The 14,584-nt window shown below is 56.2% G+C and overlaps 2 protein-coding genes across 7 annotated transcripts in view; one reads left to right on the top strand and one right to left on the bottom strand.

Annotated features, from left to right (window-relative positions):
- Nucleotides 1-447: 447 nt before the first annotated feature.
- Nucleotides 448-9,301, top strand: VSIG10L2 (V-set and immunoglobulin domain containing 10 like 2). The gene is given in 21 exon segments (XM_049109475.1): nucleotides 448-934; nucleotides 1,297-1,348; nucleotides 1,350-1,476; nucleotides 1,719-2,081; nucleotides 3,495-3,763; nucleotides 3,833-3,891; nucleotides 3,894-3,926; nucleotides 3,929-3,973; nucleotides 3,976-4,041; nucleotides 4,446-4,601; nucleotides 4,604-4,635; nucleotides 4,638-4,695; nucleotides 5,564-5,622; nucleotides 5,625-5,706; nucleotides 5,709-5,816; nucleotides 7,029-7,058; nucleotides 7,061-7,165; nucleotides 8,466-8,588; nucleotides 8,873-8,901; nucleotides 9,009-9,057; nucleotides 9,204-9,301. Coding segments are annotated over 21 exon segments (2,430 nt in total).
- Nucleotides 9,302-10,998: 1,697 nt separating this feature from the next.
- CDON (cell adhesion associated, oncogene regulated) overlaps nucleotides 10,999-14,584 on the bottom strand; it is a 99,626-nt gene continuing 96,040 nt past the window's right edge. For all 6 annotated transcript variants that reach the window (XM_025464986.3, XM_049109782.1, XM_049109778.1 and 3 more), the window contains one exon: nucleotides 10,999-14,129. In XM_025464986.3, the coding sequence (XP_025320771.3) occupies nucleotides 13,981-14,129 (149 nt within the window). In that variant the 3' untranslated portion in view covers nucleotides 10,999-13,980. The remainder of the gene's footprint in view (nucleotides 14,130-14,584) is intronic.

Genomic DNA, 14,584 nt, shown 5'->3' with positions numbered 1-14,584 from the left:
GAGTGACACGGTCGGCTCTGGGCTTCCCTCGAGGGTGGATGGTCTGCAGGTGGCTGAGAGCAGTGGGAGACCAGTAGTCTCGGTGGGAGAGGCTGGTAGCTTGGGCCAGAGCAGGGTCCACAGGCTTGGGGGCGAAGGGTTTTGCTTCTGGATCAATGAAACGACAGAATTTGGCCCTTGGTCCCTCCCCTCCAGCTCCATGCCTGGGTCCCCTTCTGTCCCTGGAGAAGCTGGCAGCAGCGGGAAGAGTCTGCTATTCGGAGCGAGGCCCCCCCAGCTCCACCATCTACCCTGTGGTTCTAGAAGGAGTGACTTCCCGCTCAGTCTCAGGGGGGCGCTATTACTGTCAGGGTGCGGGTGGACCCGTACCCCACGGGCAGGGCCTCGCACAGAGGAAGAACTCATGTCAGACCCCCGGGGAGACCGAGCGCCCCCCTGAGAGCAGGGATGGGCCTCCTCCCGTGTCATCGCCACCCTGTGCCCGGGACGCAGCAGGCAGCGCCTAATGACCGGCCGACGACTGAAGGCTGGATGGGCGGGTGGCAGGCCGCGGTCACCGTCCCTTCGGGCAGTGGGTCTGGAATCCCCTGGAAGCCTCAGACACCCGCAGAGCCGGAGCTGCCGGTGGCCGTGTGGATGTCCCAGTCTCGGGCTGATCAGCAGATTGGCCTCCGGATGCCCGTTGACAGCACAGATGCCCGGGCCGACGCCCTGGGGACTCCGACTCCGGTCTGGGATGAGGCCCAGGGATGCATATTTGTATCGAGCCTCCAGGGCGGTCTGATGGCTCAGGGGGTGGAAACCTCAGCTCCGGGCGGTTCCCAGATCGCAGTCAAGGATCCCCCTGGGCTGTCTGCTGCGAGGGCACAGCCAGACAGGAAACCCCAAAGCTCGCTCAGAAACTGGCCTGCCGGGGCCCCTGGGGGACCCAGCGGTTGAGCATTTGCCTTCCGCCCGGGGCATGACCCTGGGGTACCGGGATCGAGTTCCGCATCAGGCTCCGTGCATGGAGCCTGCCTCTCCCTCTGCCTGTGTCTCTGCCTCTCTCTCTCTCTGTGTCTCTCATGAATAAATAAGAACATCCTAAAAAGAAAACCCCACCAACTGTCCTGTCCCCACCATCTCCGGGGAAAAGGAGCGGGGGCCCAAGGAGGGGCGGGAGGAGAGCCCAGCACCGCCCAGATGTCCTGCATCACCGCTCTGTCCCCAGGGCGGCCCAGTGGCCCCAGGGAGCCCCTGACAGAGGCCACGCGGTTCAGGGAGCACGGGGGGGGGGGGGGGGTGGTCTCTGTGGAGCTGGCCTGGGGCTCTGGCCCCGGCCTCTACGGGTCTCCTGGAGCTTCACCCCCTGGGCTCACTGAGGCCCGGCCTGTGGCCATCACCCATGGAGCAGAGTCCACGGTGGAGGCCGGGGCCTGGGCTCTGGGAGCCGTGAGTCTGCGGAACAGCAGCCTGGTGCTGCGGAGGCTGCGGGAGGCCGCCTGACCATGCCTGCTCCCACCCCCCAGGCCGCGCTGGGCGAGGGGCCTGCCAGGGACCGGCCCCCCTGAGTGGTTCTGCCTGCTGTTTGCCTCTATTTGCACGTGTCTCCCATTGCAGCAGGCTGGGTCCACGACCAGGGAGTGGGAAGACCTGGAATCACAAGGAGGGGATGGTGGGGGCGGTGGGCAGGCCAACCCGCAGCCAGCAAGGGCACGGCTCAGGTGTGACAGCTGCAGGGCGGCTCCTTCTCCTGGCCAGTGCCCGTATCGAAGCCCCAGGTGAGGCTGAGTGACCCATCCCCAGTGGAGGGGACCTCCGTGGCTGCCACATGTGCAGTACAGGAGGGCACAGAGCCCATGACGTTCGCCTGGTGACATCGGGTACCTCGGGTGGATGTGTCAGACCAATGGCTTCAGCTGGACCCAGTCAACAGGACGCACCTGGGCTGATACGTATGCAGTGCCCACAACACGGTCAACCGGCCGAGCAGTGATGGGACCTTCCTTGATGTCATCTGTGAGTCAGATTGGGGGGCTGGCACCTCCCTACCCATCTGTACGTGGCCTCCTGACACCCCCAGGGCCCCCAGGACTGCCCCAGCCCGCTGAGTGGTGCCAGGAGGCCAGGACAGCAGGGCACCGTACCCCCGGTACCAGATACAGGCCTAGTACAGGGGTTGTAACCTTCTCCAGGTACGAGCCCCTTTTCCCAGAAAAATGAGCATGCATTCAAAGTCACAACTTAGCCCCTAATGACAGTAAAAGGGGTGACCTGCGGAGCCTGCCTTTGGACTAAGCCGGAAGGCCTCTCAGGGATGAGCGGAACCCTGAGGGACCCTGAGGAAACCGGGAGGACGGACACAGTAGGGAGAGAGGGCAGCAAGTTGGCCCCATGTCGGAGGCTGAGAGTTTGGAGTTGAAAATCAGAAGTTTGTCTTTAAAGCACAGAGACCAAACACGGATCACTTCTCAGAACTTGCAAGGAACTCCAAAACTAGCAACGAGGAGGAAGTAGCAACTGATACAAAAGCGGACAAAAGACCAGAATAGTAAAGAGAACAAATAAAGCTAATGAACTTCTGCAAATTAAAAAAAAAATTAAAGATGAAACTAGAAGTTTGTGCTAAGAAAAAAAAAAAAGAAGTTTGTCCAAAGGAACAAGACTAGGATGGTCTAGAGCTGCCCTGTCCAACGTGGCTGCCATCTGCGTGGCTCTGAGCCCTGGAGATTTGCCAGAACCGAGCAGGTGTGCTCAACCTACCAAATGCACACTGGATTTTGAAGACTTTGTCTAAAAATATATATATTTATAATAACTCATCAATAATTTTTTGATTATACACAGAAATAATATTCTGGATGTATTTGGTTAAATACAAAATATTATTACGATTATTAAAACCCATTTGTGCTTTTCGGTTGGGTGGGTTTAGTTATTTTTCCTTTTTAAGATCTGGCTGCAGGGGGATCCCTGGGTGCCTCAGCGGTTTGGCGCCTGCCTTTGGCCCAGGGCGTGATCCTGGAGACCCGGGATCGAGTCCCACGTAGGGCTCCCGGCATGGAGCCTGCTTCTCCCTCTGCCTGTGTCTCTGCCTCTCTCTATGTCTATAATAAATAAATAAATAAATAAATAAATAAATAAATACCTTTGAAAAAAAAGATTTGGCTGCGGGCCAATTCTAAAAGATCTGTGGCTCACGTATATCTCTTGGAGGAGGCAGGTCCAGAGGATTTAAAAAGCCAGGACTAGTGATGTCTGTCCTGGTGGTGGGGGTTGGTCGGGGATTTGCAAACTCAGGACCATGGAGGAGACAGATGAGCAGCTCTTGGGAAAAACAGAGGAGCAGGAGCAGAATGCAAGCAGGCAGAGAATTCAGTCCTTTCTGGGAATCAGAAAGAGGGGACGCAGGAGAGAAGGGAAGACAGTGTGACCCCAAGAAGTGAGAGGGGCTGGCTCTGGGATCCCGCTCCGGGGCGCCTTCACGCCCTGTTTCCGCCCTCCCCCGTCTCAAGGGCCAACTGTGCCAGGCCCAAGAAGCCCCTCGATCCTGGGCAAACCCGGAAGGTCGGCGCCCTACCTCTCTGCTGCCGTCCCCCCGACTCAGGGCCCCGGGGAGCCTCCCACGGCCTAGGGTGGTTGCCCCCACGGCCCCTGAACACCCACCTGGCCCCGGGCCTGAGTTCCTTGGGGGCCTCGCCCAGTGCTTGACACAGTCGGTACGTGAGACACGCCTGGCGGACGGTGGGCAAGTCCAGCGAAGATTCTATGAGCGAGCGGAGGGGTGAGGACGGGACAGGGGCGAGTCTTCCTCGCCTGCAGATGGTCCAGTCCCGTGACCACCGCGGAGCAGGGGGAGGGGAGAGGTGACCCTGAGCTGCCAGGCCGCATCCAGCCCCCCGAGTCACTAGGTGCGGCTCGTGACCACAGTCCGGTCCACAGCGGGCCTCCGTCATCGCCTGCGCCAGCCGCGCCCACGCGGGCCTGTACACCTGCCGCCCCGCAGCAGCCGCCTGGACACCCGCGCCCAGACCGCCACCAGGCTCAGCGTCCGGCGGGAGTGCGTGGGGAGGGCCACGGCCCCTGGGCCGCATCCCCAAGGGATCCTTCCTGTGGCCTTGGGGACTGAACTAAGGCACAGAGTAGGCTGGGGAGTGACCGAGAAGCAAAGGGCCCAGTGGCAAAGAGATCGGGTGATGGGGATCCTCCCCGGGCAGGGGCTTCCATGGGCCCCTGGGACTCCTCGGGGATGCCGAACCCCGGCTCACCCCCTCCGCCTCCGCCTCCTGACCCGACAGCTCAGCTCTTTGCTCACCAGCCCCCCAGAGGAATCCATCCTTCCCCGCCCACCCACTTCTCCTACCCCTCACCCTGTGGCCTCCGGCCCCCAGCTGGCCCGGGGGTGCTGCAGTGCGCTGGCCGTGAAGTCTCCCCCCAACCCCATCCTCACCCATTTCTCCACCCAGATCCCCCTGAGGGCCAGCCCTCTTGAACTGTGCCCCCCACCCTCGGGGCTGTGACTTTGGTCTGCACCTGGCCCAGGGGGCTTCCAACTGCCCAGCTGCCTGGGGGAGGGCCCCAGGGAACTGGCCCTACTGCTCTCAGCAACGTCACCTGGAGTCACCAGCCGCCCGGCTCCCCAGCGGCAGTGTGTTCGCGCCTGCACCGGCCAGCACCCGGCCCTGGCGCTGCCCACCCTCTGCAGGATCACGCTGTGTGAGAGGACTCAGGACACAGCCGGGCTCTGATGGTCCAGGCCGAGGTGTGGGTGGGGGCCCTGGGACCTGGGGTGGGGGTCCGGATCACAAACTCCAAAACTGGCTGTGGAACAAGGAGGTGGGCCGCACTCAGCTCAGACCCTCCCTCCCAACGCCTCCTCGCTCCAGCCGGGTCTCCAGCCACACCGCTCTGGCCCCTGCAGGTCGGGCTTGGAGCCTTGTGCCAACCTCCTGTCTCCCAGCCCCTAGGGTCAGCAGGCTGTCATCGACCTTACACTACCACTGCCCTCTTGCTATTAGCCTTCTCTGTGCTTTGTAAACTCCTATCCACACCCCAAGACCAAGTTCGAATGTCATCCTATCTTCAAAGTCCTCCTCCCAGAGTTTGTCTTTCTACCTATACTCTGTCATTTATCAAATTATATTGTAATAGTTTGCTTGGCATCTGTTCCCACAATTTCTCTGGCATGTGGCTAGCCCTCCGTGAATGGTGAATGAATGAATGAATGAGTCACTGAGGCAATGAGGGAATGAGTGAGTGAAGCAATAGATGAAGGAAGGAGGGGTGCCTGGGTGGCTCAGTCTCTTGGTTTCAACTCAGGTTATGATCTCAGGGTCATGACCTGAGCCCCATGGCAGGAGTCTGCTTGAGATTCTCTCCCTCTCCCTCCGCCCCTCCCACTTGTGCTCTCTCTCTCTCTTTCTCTAAAATAAGTAAATAAATAAAATCTTTTAAAAACAATAAGGGAAGGAAGGAAGGAAGGAAGGAAGGAAGGAAGGAAGGAAGGAAGGAAGGAAGGAAGGAGTAGGCCTACCAAGCCCTCGGTCCTCCTATAGGGCCATGCTAAGCCATTATTCCCTTCTAGGGGACCCCCCGCCCCGGAGCCCTACCTGCTGGACCACAGCCACCGTGGGAGACCAGTTCAGCTCATGCTGAGCTGTGAGTGGCCTGGAGGCGAGCCCCCTGCCATGCCGAGCTGGCGGGATGGACAGCAGCAGCCCCTCGCTGGCCGTCTGTCCATCTGCTGCAGGCCCAGGAAGACCTGGCTGGCTGAGAGTTCACCTGCCGGGGTACTCGCCCCCTCAGGGTCCCTGACCCCCACTGCCAGCTCCAGCTGGGTGAGTGGGGGCTGCTGGCTTAGTTCTGAGGGCTGAGGTGGGACAGCAGCCCTTTGGAACCCGGATGAGGGGCTCTGGCGGCTGTCTGTGCTGGAATGCAAAGTGAGTCAGGAGACGGAGTCATCTCATCTCCTAAGGATCCAAGGTTTTTTTGACCCATGAAATCAGGGGATTTGGTCTGGGTCTGTGTTGCCCAATAAAAATATAATGTGAGCCATTTATATCATTTAAAATTTTCCAGTAGCCACATGTGAAAAAATAAAAAGAAACAAGAGAAAGGTTTGATTGAATTCAATATATCCAATACATTATTACCTTGATGTATAATAATAAAACATTATGAATGAGGTATCCTATTCTATTGTCCTCAAAATCTGCTGTAGTTACAGCACATGTCGACGTGAGCTGGCCACACTGCAAGCCTTCTAGGGTCACATGTGGCCGGGGCAACCGCTGTGGGACAGCTCCCGTCCAGCTGGCCAGGGATTCCGTCTCCTTCATTTGCATCAATTTGCATGAGAGATGCCTGATTATTATTCCTGACCTGCATCCACGGTTCAGGTGTCAGAGGCCTCTGCCTCTCTCACTGCCTATAGGGTTTGGGTCCGGTTTCTTACTCTCTCCATCCAGCCCTGCCAGTCCTATTTATCGCCAACTCAAGAAGAAAGGTAAATATTGAAGTGAAAGGAGAAAAGCGCACAGAGGAGCCGCCCCTATAACGGTTCCCACGAAATGATTTCCCCTGGGTCTCGGGGGCTGGGTGGCAGCCTGCACGGCCCAGGCCCTCCACTGGGAATACTTCCCTCCCTCCCTCCAGTCTCGGCGCTGGAAATTCCATCCTAGGAGAGTCACTGACACCTGAAACTCTGGGTCTTTGGGACTCAGTCCATAAAGAGAGCACCTGCTCTGGGGCCAGCCTGGGTCCCCGGGGGGCAAGGAACTGGTGGGCCATTAGGGAGGAGGGGGCCCCTCGGCAGGTGCGGGCAGGGAGGCGCTTGACACAGAGGTGAGTAGGGCAGGGGCGCACCCGTGGGCGGGGAGCAGGGGGCAGGCAGGCGCACCGGCACCCTCGGGAGATCTGGAGCGGACTGGGTGGGCATCCGCCCTCACCTCCTCTCTCCCTCCTCATCCCGGCCGCCTCGGGGAACCCCCCAGCCTCCCCAGCAGCCGGGGCGCGGGGACCCCCCAGCCTTGCCCTCTGCGTCCCCGCAGAAGCTCCAGAGCTGGCGGTGGCCCAGCCCGGGGGCCGGGGCCGGGAGGCGGAGAGGCCAGGCTGGGGTGCGCCCTCCTGGGGGACACGCCGCCCGCCCCGCTCCTCTGGCGGGGACCCCGGCGGCGGCTCCACCTCGGCACTGAGCCCTGACCCCGCGCGCCCCGGGGGCGCCCACCCACGGCGAGTGCCCGAGCGCCCTGCGGGAGGTGCCGCGTGGGTCCGGGGCGCGGGCGCGGGGCTCCCGGGGCGCCGACAGAGCGAGTGTAGACGCGAAGGCAGCGGGCTGGCGGGCACGGGAGTCGGGGCACTCCTGGGTGCAGCCTAAGGGCCCCGTGCCGTGGGCAGGGCAGGCTCTCCGCCTCGCGCAGGGACTACCGGGTAGCGCCGGCGGGGTGGGGTGCAGGTGCCGGGCGCCCGTCCTCCCCCAGCGTCCCCATCCGCCGCCCACCTGCGGGCGCCCCTGCGGCAGGTGCGGTGCAGGTGCCCCGGGCGAGCCCGGGAGCCGGGGCTGGGAGGCGGCGGCCGGGGACCTCGCGCCGCACGGCAGGGCCCCCCAATGCTGGGGAGCTTGGACCCCGGCGCCCCCTGCGCCTTCCGCGTCCTGGCCTGACACCCCTCGGAGGGGGACCCCAGGTGCAGGCCGCGCGGACTCAGCCTTTCTCTGCAAAACCGACCCACCCGGTTCCTCGTCCTCTTTTATCATTTTAAAAAATATTTTATTTATGTATTCACGAGAGACACACAGAGAGGCAGAGACACACGCAGAGGGAGAAGCAGATTCCCTGCGGGGGCCGGACAGGGGACTCGATCCCGGGACCCCAGGATCACACCCTGACCCAAAGGCAGAGGCTCTGAGCCTGAGCCACCCACGAGTCCCTTCCTTTCCTCCTCCCGGGGAGTCCCTTATCCCCCCCTTTGCCTCCCCCTCACCCACCACATCCTCCCGTCTCTCTCCTCTGTCTTGCCCATCCCTCTCTGGGAGGCTCTGGAGGCCCCAGGCCTAGGGTCGGGGCCACAGGGGGTGGCACGGGGTGCTGGTGATCAAGGAAGAGCAGGGGCCCAGCTCTGTGCCTCAGTGTCACCCCTCCCCCCCCCCCCCCCCCCAGGGTGCAGGTGGGCTCTCAGCTCCCCGCTGCTCTCCCTCCATCCCGGCAACTCCTTGTCTCAGGGTGTTCTTCCCTTCAGCCCCAAGCTGCCGAGATAACTGGCCTGCCGCCTTCTGAGCCAGAAATGGGGGGCTTGGCTGGAGCCTCGAGAGCTCGAGAGCAGAGGCATGCCGAGCACCTCTTTCCTTGGGAAAGACTTGACCTTGGTCGCCGTGGGGCCGTCTTGCTCGTGACTCCCACTGCAGGGCCTTGCCTGCTCGCTGCCCGCTGAGCCCTTGTTTCAAGTTCAGTAGTGGCTCCAAAGCCATGTAACCAGCACTGTCCCCTTAGCGGAGCCCCCCTTCAGCGCCTATCCGGCAGTGCTGGGTGCAGCGGGCACAGGAGTGGTGGTGGCAACGGTGGCCTCCCTCCTGGTGTTCCAGCATGCTGCCCGGCACCCCGAGACTTTGCCCTGTGAGTAGTAGCCGAAGGGCTGGGTTGGACTCCAAAGGGGGCCAGGTCTACACCTATCCAAGGAGAGATGCAGACTCTCCCGGGCAAGGCATCTGGGCTCTTCCCTGTGACCTCTCCCCAGTGCTAGCTGTCCATCCGGGCTCCAACTCCCAACTGCAGGCATCTGGGGCCATCCCCTCTGGGTGCTGGGGTCTCCAGTGGGGAGCCTATGGGGGAAGGGAGGGTTATTGTTGCCAGATCTATGCTGGGTCGCTCAAGTAATGTGCCTTCTTTTCTTCCTCCAGGCCTTGGTCAGTTGCTTGTTCCCATGAGAGTGGAGAACCCCAGTCATTCTGGGCGTCGGGATTCTCCAGTAACTGGAAAGGCGGGCTGGGGAAGTGTGGCTGTCATTGACTTCTCTCCCATTTCACCCTCAGGGAGCAAAGTCACCAATACAGGGATTCAAGGGAAGGCCTGGAGGCACCAGCAGGTCAGCACAGTTTTATCCCCAAAATCACCCATATGTTAAGGGGAGCAGTCCTGAGTTCCAGGCACTATACTCAGTGTCTTGTCCTGTGAACAACCCAGGACGCGCCCGAGGCGTCTGTCTCCTTTGCTTGTGTCTGTTCTTTATAGACCTTGAACCACCACCCACCACCCCAGGCTCAGATCCTGCACAAGAACCCACAGATGCCCTAGTTAACGTCACCATCACTGTGACCATGACCTCATGAGGCCCCAACAGGAATGTGCAAGCATGCATAGAGGGGACAGGCGGGAGATGGAAAGATCCTTCTGTCACACTTGGCCTTAAGACCAAGATGGCCAAGACACCGGCCCTCCCTCCCCACCCCTTAACACCCAGCCTTCCCCACGAGGACAAGGTAAATGGCCTGGTTACAGGAGAAGTCCTGGCCCAGCTTGGGGAAGAGAGAGGTGGAAGGATGAGGAAGACACACAACTGGAGAAAAGACTAGTGGGTGTCCAAGGCCAAGGGAGGACGGTTCTGGAAACGGTGCCTGGTGCAGTAGGAGTGAGGTGGCCGCTTCCACACAAAGCCCGTGAACTGAGCAGTTGCTAAATAAATCCTACTCGATGCCGTCACTAGTAGAGGGTTATTTCAAATTGCAACTCCCACAGGGAGAGGCTGACCCTAGGGTGGGCTGGATCGCAGGTTCTCCTACCGCAGGAAGCTAGGAGGTGGGAAGGAGGACGTGGAGGTATGTGCTCCCTTCGTTCCACTGTAGCAAGAAACGTGCTCTTCTAGGAGTTATTTCCCAAATCTCAAATTCCTTTCTTGAAGAGCACAAGCTTCAATTATGGGACCAGCCTAATCAGAGGGGCAGGGGAGCCAGGTGCTCATCCCTGGGCCTTTGTCTTTTACCTCTGGTGTAGGAGTGTCACTGCGTCTGCAGTGGTCAGAGGGACACACAGTTACTAGACTCCAGGAGTCTGTGCCAACACGACAGAGCAGAGGTGTTCCAGATGCAGCTTCTTGCCACCAGGCTGGGGAGCTGGCTGACAGGGGACCGGGGCTGTTCCAGAGTCGTACTGTCAGCTGCCAGCATGACTCACTGACTCCAGAGTGTGAGTGTGAGTGTGTGTGTGTGCGTGTGTCTGAAATCTGGGTGACACACAAATGAATGCTTGTTCAACTGACTAGAAGAGTCAGGACTCAGAGCTGCCTCGGCGGGGGGCTCGGATGAGAAGCAAGAGCAAGACAGCCAGGGGACGAGCTTGCCAGGACTAAGTGGCGCCTGAAAGGAGACGGGAATCGGACAGAAACTGAAGTTGCTTCTTAGGTTCTCACAGATTTAGACTTTATTAGAGAAGGGATTTCAAGTTCTCTCAAGGCTCTCAGGACTGGAGCTAAGGTTTAAGGGAGGCTAATAAGTACTTTAAGGCTAATAAGTATTTTATTTCCAACACGGGAAATAAAATATAACGAGGCCCCACCCCACCCCATGCCAAAGACCCTGTTGGCTTTCTGGTCAAAGCAGCCTTGGTCAGTTTGATTAGGTTTTTTTTTAGGGCTGCTTCTTGAGGAGGCTAAACGCCTGCCCAGGAGTTCCCACAGATGCAGCGCCAAGCTAATGGTAAACCCAGACAGCGGGCGAAGCCCCCCTCCCCACGCTCCGCAGGCTGCTCTCCAGCCCTCCCCCCTTCCTTCCCGAGGGGCTCGGCCTGCTTGGACACAGCCTCCCCACGAGACACTTGCTGCCCTACGGCCTGGCCGGTTCCTTCAGGGCCTGGATCTCTGCGGTCCGAACAGAAGGGATTAACTCACTTGGCTCTGGGACGTGCACTGGGGATGTCCAGGGGAGGATGAGGATGGAGATTCCAAAGAGTTTCAGAGTAAGACGAGCACCCACCCCGACCACAAGCTATCAGCAGCTTTATACAAACAGGGAGTTATCCGAGGTTCCCCATCTTCACGTGCTACTCTCCAGGAAAGCAGCGAGCTCTTTTAATATAAAGTCACATCAACCAGATAAAACCCGTCAACGCTACATCATTTAGAATATGTACAGTTCCAAACATGTTACAACTTAAAGGAAAATAAAACATACTTTTCAATAGGATACAAAAACATGCATCTCAAAGCCATTACTTTAAAAACAAAACGCAACAAAAAACAGAGCAACACAGGTGAAACCCAAAACCATGAAGTCAAGGCCCTGGCACTAGGGCATCCGGAGGGAGGCCTCTGGGACGTGGTCGGCCCCACACGGACGCACTGGTCTTCGCAGACTCGCTCCAGGGAAGCCAAACCCAGAAGGAAATGCTTTTGCAAAAGCCCACACTCCAGGAGGGAGGAGACACGGCGAGTTAGCGGACATCCTTACGGCCCCTGTCACCAGACTACGTGTGCGCAGCGGGACGAAGGACGCAGCAGAGGCTGCCACGGGGCAAGGGGTGGGGACAGCGAGATGCTAAAACCCAGAACCACAGAGAATCCTCAGATGGAGGCATGACGGGGCCTGGCCAGGGGGGTGCCCACGCAGCCCAGGGAGGATGGCGTCCCCAGGCGGGGTGGGGGCGAGGGCTGGCACAGGGAGACACGGGGACCTGGCCAGGCGCCTAGGACAGAGGCCCCCGCGCTGGGGGCCGGGGTGCAGCCTGGACGGCTTCCCTTGCAGGAGCGAACCGCGCGCCTTCGAAAGCGGTGCGGAGAAGGGGAAGGAGGCTTGATTCCGGCTCCAGGTAAATCGGGTGGAAATGCAGGCTCTGCGGTGGCGGCTGCTTCGCAGACTTGTCGGGAGGGTTAACGAGCAGCGGAGACCGCGCCGAGCGTGGTGCCTGGGCCACAGCAGTCACTCCACAAATGCTGGTGCCCTCGCCCACCCTGTCCCGTGTCCTCTGACCTCCCGGGGAAGCAACATCGGGCAGGACTGTGGGCGGGTGGCTTTGTAGGTCATACACGTTCAGAGCAACTCCAGGTTAGGGAGAATGCATAACTCCTAAACGGTCAGGCAATTTTATATATATATTTATATATTTATATTTATATTTATAGGTCTCAATATATAAAGGCATTTTTTATAAATAAAATACAATAAAAGGGATAACACTTAAAACAGCGTTACTAATCATATAAATAAAGCAGTCCACAACGAGATTGCCCTAAAGGAAAGGCGTCTTCTCTTCCTAGTGGACAAATCCCATATTCAAACTCGATCTTTAAAAGCAGTTTATGACCTAAGGCTCATGCTAATACACCTCTGTTTCCTGAATCAGAATGACTGCCCACAAACATCTACCCCCTAGTTTTCTAAACCTCCCTTTGTGACAGCATGGCTGTATCTTGGTTGGCAAAACACAGGATATGTTTTCAGAGTCTGTGCCCTAGGACTCTGTCCTTTGCTAGTCACCAAAGTATAGGGATGCAGCTATTCCCTCCAAAAGCTAAATTGCATCTACACCACATGAAGGATAAATCCAGTATACTCGAAGTATGGACATCTGAAATGAGAACTTGATTCTACTACAGCATTCCTAATACCTGACCCAGAAATTATATTCACTACATCCTACTCGAAGGCATTCTTGCATAGTGACCCAGCTCAAACAGCATATTTCACTAACAGCTCTATTTATAAGATACGTAGACATATATAAGGGGATACGGATGCGTTTACAGACGGTTGATTAACATAGTATTCTAGTCTATTTCACTGCAATTTCTGGGAAACTGAACTTTTTTCATTTATGCTGAAGCTGCTTGACTCTTCATGAAGAGAATCACGAGCAATGATCCACTGAAGCTTGACTGAAGCTATTAAAATAGCTATTAAATAGGAGTAGTGTTTTTTTTTTTTTGTGGGTTTTTTTTTTTTTTTTTTTTTTAAGAAGTGGAGAAGAAAAGCCTTCCAAAGGCAGCTGCAAATGTCCTTGTCACTCAGAGGGAGCCATAACTGTGATTTATGGGCTCTGCTCGCCAAAGCTTCAGGTGCGTGTTTACAATGATGACATTCTGAAACAAGTCAGGAAGTTTCAAACCATACCCCTTTCCCACCAAACTAAATCTTTTCTGACACTCACATCTTCCAAGTATTGCCCACGTTGGAAGCTTGAAAAATAACTATCGGGTGGCGGGATACTGGGAGCATGATGTGAGTCTCTCTTTCCAAGTCACCACCTTAAATTCATTTTGTTCCTACTCTTAGAAATAGTCAAAAAGAGCCCTATAGTGACAATATAATAAACCAATCTAATTTTAACGCAGTGGGACTAGAGGGCTATCTTTTTCTCTCCGGCCTCGTTCCCTGTCTGTACATGGCAATAACCCCACAGATCTTAACTTCAACCATGTTCATAACACCGTCTGTGATGTTACTTGTGCCTAGACAACTGAACATCATTTGTGCCCATGTGCAGACAGAGAGTCAACAGATCACCTGTCACTTTTGTGGAAGACACTCATAAAATTCATAAGACACCTGCTATTACAGACACTAGGTTAACAACTGAACGTGACTTCCAATGTTCTCAGAAAGTCTGATCACACAATACATCATCAAAAGATAGCTTTCCATCTGAAAACTTCAGTTTCCTCTTAGCCAAATTGGCCAATAGGCTGGATCCTTGCAGAAGGAGCTCTTACGGTCACGGAGGTTCTCAGAAACATGGAACGATCCCACCGCTCTCAGATGATTGAAAACTACGCAAAACTAGGTTGGTTCCTACTCAGGGAGGGGTTGAGAAGAGGGAAATTTTAAGGCATAAATAATATAAAAGGGCACACATTTTAAGATACATTCATAGGACATCACTACTACAAAAAATAAATAATGATTTTCTCTGATTGGAACTCCTGTCCTTCACACAGTCCATCCCCGGGCCTGTTTTGTGCAGTTACTGGCTTGAAGTGGGAACATGACTGGTCATTTGCATACTCTTGAGTTTCTTAGTGTCACTGAAGGACCCCTGCAGGGCTGTCTAAAGGAATGCCAGGAGGGGACCAAGTGGCCTTGTCAGTACAGTCCTTGGACACGTGTGGCAAAATAAGAGGATTCCAACTCAAAATTTTGTTCTCTGTTTCTGAATGGATGCAGCTGTCTCCTGAAAAACACAGAGATTTGGGAGCATTATGAAATCAGAAAGACAGATTTTTACAAAACAGTCTCACAACATTACTTTGAGCAATAAAGAAAGAATAATGGGCAAAGACAGAGCCCTATAGATAACATTGAGTTTGACTTTGAGAGAGAAAGTAGGTTTCAAAGATTCAAAATAAGGTTGAGCTCTCATGAATAGTTGTACAATTCATCTGAGGGGTTTAAGCAAACCCCTTAAAATCTCACAAATAACCACTTTAAGGAAAGGCTACAACCCCAGAAGCACCTCAAATAATAAGAGGCCTACGATCACAAAATACATTCTTCCAGCAATTCTACTGTTCAAGCACAAACCAAATCAAAGCCTATTTGGATTTATTCTCCAAAATGTAATGGGATTAACAGCCTGAGATGAAGGATGTAACAGAATTTCACAGAATTCCTTAATATAGTCAACTT

The sequence above is a fragment of the Canis lupus genome, chromosome 5 (genome assembly GCF_003254725.2).
Source record: "Canis lupus dingo isolate Sandy chromosome 5, ASM325472v2, whole genome shotgun sequence".
In the NCBI taxonomy this organism is placed as follows: Eukaryota; Metazoa; Chordata; class Mammalia; order Carnivora; family Canidae; genus Canis; species Canis lupus.
This window is presented reverse-complemented; position numbering and strand designations above follow the sequence as displayed.